A 5,764-nucleotide genomic window follows, 5' to 3' on the forward strand; every position below is an offset into this window, starting at 1 on the left:
GTCTAAGCTTCTGGCTAAATAAATACTAGGAATATTGCCTAATAATATGTGTGAAACGGCTATGGGCTTGAACATAATACAGGTTAGGAAAACATGTGTGGGTTAGAATGTACCGAGCTGAATACCATCCTCTGGAGTTTTGTCCAGTAGTCTGGAATGATAGAAAAAAAAAAAGAGTGGGGGACACACAAATGCAAATAGCTGAGGGCCAAGGGGAGAAGGATGCACAGTGGTAGTATAATTTTATCTGCTAGTAAAATATTCCTAGGGCCTATCTGAAATAATCAGATACTCTTTAAGCAGGAGTCTCAGTTTCAATAAATGCAGTTTGCGTAAGTGACTGAATATACCACAATTGTTGCTGCCTTAGTCCAATGGTATTTTTGTTTGCTTTTAGAATCCAATAATATTTACATTGTAGTTCTCCTCTTCATATGCTTAGCTTTGGCCTCTGGTTTCTTTTACACTGTCAGCTAAATTAAAGAATTATTTGTTAACTGTGTTTGTTTCATAAATTGTTACATAGAACATTATGAGATGGGTTTGACTAGTTTGACCATCTTGAGTCTTGCATGCTAAATTGTTTTTCCAGCCTGTCAGTCTACTGGGGCCTTCCTACTCTTTCAATGTCTGTTACAAATCCTGGGTCACCAGAACTTGAGTGTTGTGTTCTAGAAGCATATGTTCTAGAGCTAAATACTTACTGTGATTACTCTACTGTTAGTGTTTAGGCATCCAAAGATAACCTTATTTTTTTCCAGTGCAGTATAGCATAAGGAGTTCTTGTTCAGTTTGCTAATGAGTAATTTCCAGCTTTCTTATGTCCCAGAAACCTCTGTCCTATAAGCATTGTTGACTTCTGTTCTTGCTGGCATGATCTCATACAAGCTCAAATTTGAGGAGATATAATTTAACATAACTGCTTTCAGAGTGGTAATATAATTTAATGTGACATGGACTTATTGGAAGTCTATATCACACTAAATTATATATATGCACACAGGTGTGCACACTTCCCTGCTTTTTAGCAAGGAGTGAGTGTAATTGTCTGCACAGTCATATTCCAAGCGTCTTTCAAATATTGTTTTTTTTCTTTGCCCTGTAGATTGGGGAGCATGGCTGCTAAGAAACTAAGAAGAGCAAGGTTGTCTCAGGAGCTGTGTGAAAGGCTGAGTCGCCATCAGATCACTACCTGTCAGGTGAGAGGGTTATTTTATGTTTGGAGGGGTGTGTGTGTTTTAATGCATGTACTGTTTACTTCTTTTGCAGTTTAATTTACAGGGAGCTTTACTTTATATCTATAAAGTAGGGGGCATTTCAGGCTCCATCTGGCATGCTGCCTTGTAAAAAAAAAAAATATCTAGCTTTAAAGGGATAGATGCCTAACTAAAACATTTAAACTTGTATGTACTTGCTACCTTCCCTTCTAAAGAACCTGAAGATGCTTGATTTTACCTGAGATGTGCAGCTACTACTTGCCTGCAGTAAGACATCCATTTCACAAAACCGCATTTATACCACATAATCAAGTGTGTGAACATGCTGTGATGTTATGCTATCAGTTATGGGTTGATTCAGCAGTATGTTCTGAAGTTGTTCTCATGAATACTCACCTAAAGAGAGCCAAGAGGCCCTATACATTTCAGTAGTATGCACGATAAATACAGGCTCTAGCCTTAGGACTGCAATCTAGAAGACATGATGTAATTTGGATATTTTTCAGGTAGGTAGAGACTTTTGTGGGCAAAAAGGTGTTATCTCGTTGCAATTCCACCACATAGTTCTTGAATGGTTGATCCTTTGACTCCATGTCCTTTAAAATAGGAATACAATTTCCTTTAGTATACTGGTATCAGATCAAGGTAGGAGAGGTATAGCATAACAACGTGGCACAGTTGGTAAACCTGTAGAATGTATATTGGTTGTATATAAATTGCATCAGTTTAGTCCTCATTGCATCAGTTTAGTCCCCAGTCTTGATTTGTAGCATGAGCTCTCTGAACTGTTCTATCATCTTTCAGGACTTTTTATGTCTTTCCTTCTTGGAGCTAATGAAAGTGACAGGACAGAGCTACTATGATGTGCAGAAGCTTGTTTGTAAAGTCAGCCGGGCTTGTGCTCCCAAAATGCAGACAGTAAGTATGCTTGTGTTGGTTCTGTTTTCCATACAGTATCCGGGAAAAAGCTCAGTGGTGTTGCCCATGTTTTTACCTGGGAGGTTTGTGATGTCTCAGTTTGATTGCACAATGAAATAATACTTTTATTTTTAAATCTAGAGCTCTGAGGCACTTGCAGTGACTTTTGTTAGGTATTATAGCCTCAAGAGATTGTTCAGTCTTGCAGAATCAGTTCTGAGGGCAGTAGGGAAATATGGCATTCTCTCTTGCAGTCCAGCACATAAAAATTGCTTCTAGTTTGGACCATGCCGCTAAAAAAAAAAATAATAAAAAAAAAATCACTGTTTAGTACAAGCAAAGAATAAGAATTTCAGTATAAATTGTTTTTAGACATAAAATTGGTGCCAAGAAGTGATGTGATCCTGAAAATAACTTCTTGAGGATTTTTTCCATCCATGTAAATGAGCTGTAGTGTGATTTAGGCTATGGGTAGCCTAAGAAAGAAACAGATGTTACCTGCGATGCAGTGACTAGAATTTTTTTTCTTTTTTGTTTGAATCCAGGTGAAGAGATGTCAGAAATGGTGTCCTGTTTAGAACAGAGAGAACATGGACAGTTCTGACCTGTGTCGATGCAGCCTGCTTTTTTTTTTTCCTGGGAAAAAAAAACCAACCTTGTCAAAGTTTATTATGTGTAATTGGCATAGAAAGTGTAGCAGTAATTCTGTGAAACTTTGAATTCACAAACATACTGCATTAAAGTTAGTGATATGCAGAATTAATATGGCTTCTACTGAATGGATTAAAAGCTAACTAATTACTAGTTTTCCATCAATAACTTAATAATCATCAATAAATTGAATACAGATGGAAGTTTTAAGTAGAGTTATAGCATTTACTTGTGCCTGTCATCCACACATCACTATTCAATCAAATTTCTGGAATAAACTATATCTTTGCCAAGAAGCTTGGCAGATAGTGAAGTTTGTCAGACATCAGTTGTCAAGGACTGTTAATACAGAGCCAACTGATAAGATGACCCAATATGTAAATGCATACAATACAGAGCTGTACTTCCAGATGTGGAAGATGTTAGCTATTTTTAAGGGTTGTGGATTGAATCTTTGCAAACGCAGGATTTCAAATGGACTTGAGATCAGAGGGACTGATACAGCATCATGACTGATATAGCAAGAAAGTTTGACAATATATTTGAGTAAATGAAAAAATCAAAAAAATAGATAATAGGAGTTATAAGTAAGGGGAAAATACCAGATCAGAAGCATTGGCAGCAAAACTTGAGAGTATGCCAAGATACACAGTAAAATTTTAATTTCTGGAAAACTTGCCTAGCAATATGAAGTACAGAGTGAAGCCTACTGAGCTTATCGGAGAGGAAGTCAGTTAAGGGGTAACTTGATCACATTATACGCTGAGTAGAAAAAGATAATTATATTGGAGGTCTCTAAAGTCTAGCTGAACAAAAGCTGAATGAGATCCAGTGTATGCAAGATAAATTAAAAAATAAATTCCTGAAATGGGAAGTAATAAGAAAATCTTTAGAAACTAACATAAGTTACCATTGGAAAAGATTCTTTCGCTTGAACTGTGATTTAACAATTGAATGAATATTTTCTTTTACTGAAAGACAGTCTGGTTCAACCGTAATTTTGTGGGTTAAATACTGAAATCACTGGGTAAGATTTTAGAGTCTGTCTTAGGCAGGAAAGCTAGACTAGGGTATTGTGTGTTTCCATGGTCTACAGGGTTTGTTTCCAGTCTACAGGGTTTATGTCCTGTCAGAGGGTAAACAAAACATGATTAAACTATGTTGCAAATCCTTCTTCATCAGTACATATATTCACTCTTAAAGTGAATCTGAGCATAAACTCCGATCCCATAGGAGTGAGGTAAAATTAATTGTTTTTTGTATTGGTCTTTCCTGTGTCTTGAAAGCTATTTTCTCTATATTTCTCCTCAACAGAACTGAGGAGCAGAGAAGGTCTGAATGAATTTCAGATATTATTCTAATATGCTACCTGTCATAACATGGGGAAGAACGGTGGCATAAGAACGGAAGGTACAAGCTATCTTATCTTAGCCTGTTGGTTGAACTAGCGGGAAATTTTTCTGATCAACTTAAGCAAAAAATGCACGCTTGTTGACCCCACAAGTATGGACTAAAACATCTAGGATTCAATTGTGTGGTTAATTAGTTAATGATGATTCCTGTGGAGGTGCTTCCATAGTACATCATATTCCCAGCAGACTGTCTTAAGACTGGGATAAATCTGACACCTGTATATCTGTCAGGCATGGAGAAACCAGATTTTCTGCAGTGGTCAATCATGGCAGGTTCTGGTGGTATGCTGTGACAGGGCTTTGAGAATCACTTTAGTTGGGCCAGGAGTCTGAAACCTCTGGGAAACTCTTGACTATAGCTAGAGCAACAACTGTTAGATCTTGGACTGTTCCTTTTAAAATCAAACCTGTGATGTTCAGGGTGTTCAGTGGTTGAGGCATGCATCAGCATGAGGAGGTGTCCACAAGGTGCAACCAAGACCCGTTTCATAGAATCATAGAGTGGTTTGGGTGGGAAGGGCCTTTAAAGATCATCAAGTTCCAACCCTCCTGCCATGGGCAGGGACACCTTTCACTAGACCAGGTTACTCAAAGCCCCATCCAACCTGGCCTTGAACCCTTCCAGGGGTGAGGACTCCACAACTTCTCTGGGCAGCCTGTTCCAGAGCTTCACCACCCTCACAGGAAAGAATTTCTTCCTGATATCTAATCTAAATCTACCCTCTTTCAGTTTAAAACTGTTACCCCTCATCCTATCACTCCACTCCCTGATAAAGAGTCCCTCCCCATCTGTCCTGTAGGCCCCCTTCAGGTACTGGAAGGCTGCTATGAGGTCTCCCTGGAGCCTTCTCTTCAGGCTGAACAGCCCCAACTCTCTCAGCCTGTTTTCACAGGAGAGGTGTTCCAGCCCTCTGATCATCTTTGTGGCCCTCCTCTGGACCCACTCCAACAGGTCCACATCCATCTTATGTTGGAGGCTCCAGAGCTGGACACAGAACTCCAGGTGGGGTCTCAGCAGAGCAGAGGAGAGAGGCACAATCACCTCCCTCGACCTGCTGGTGACGCATCTTGTGATGCAGCCCAGGATACGGTTTGGTTTTCTGGGCTGTGAGCACACGTTGCTGGCTCATGGTGATCTTCTCATCCACCAACACCCCCAAGTCCTTCTCCTTGGGGCTGCTCTGAATCCATTCTCTGCCCAGCCTGTGTTTGTGCTTGGGATTGCCCCTACCCACACGCAGGACCTTCCACTTGGCCTTGTTGAACTTCATGAGGTTTGCATGGGCCCACCTCTCAGGGCCGTCAAGCTCCCTCTGGATGGCATCCCTTCCTTCCAGCCTGTCAACTGCACCACACGGTTTGGTGTCATTGGCAAACTTGCTGAGGGTGCACTCAATCCTGCTGTCCGTGTCACCAGCTGTCCCGGTTGCGGCAGGGATGGGGTTAATCTCCCCCCGGAGCCGGCAGGGGGCGGGCATTCCATCCCACGTGACCCATCCCGGGCTATAAGAGGCGCGAGCCCGGCGAGGGGAGCAGTCGCCGCTCGGGGGGGGGCTGGGGCGGGCG

The 5,764-nt window shown here is 41.0% G+C and overlaps 1 protein-coding gene across 1 annotated transcript in view; it reads left to right on the forward strand.

The window, feature by feature from the left end:
- Nucleotides 1-1,115: 1,115 nt before the first annotated feature.
- Nucleotides 1,116-5,764, forward strand: part of RAD51B (RAD51 paralog B) — a 418,545-nt gene continuing 413,896 nt past the window's right edge. The window contains exons 1-2 of the mRNA XM_009883484.1: nucleotides 1,116-1,199; nucleotides 2,022-2,135. Coding sequence (XP_009881786.1) covers nucleotides 1,116-1,199; nucleotides 2,022-2,135 — 198 coding nt within the window. The remainder of the gene's footprint in view (nucleotides 1,200-2,021; nucleotides 2,136-5,764) is intronic.

The sequence above is a fragment of the Charadrius vociferus genome, unplaced genomic scaffold, assembly GCF_000708025.1.
Source record: "Charadrius vociferus isolate BGI_N301 unplaced genomic scaffold, ASM70802v2 scaffold34, whole genome shotgun sequence".
Taxonomy (NCBI): domain Eukaryota; kingdom Metazoa; phylum Chordata; class Aves; order Charadriiformes; family Charadriidae; genus Charadrius; species Charadrius vociferus.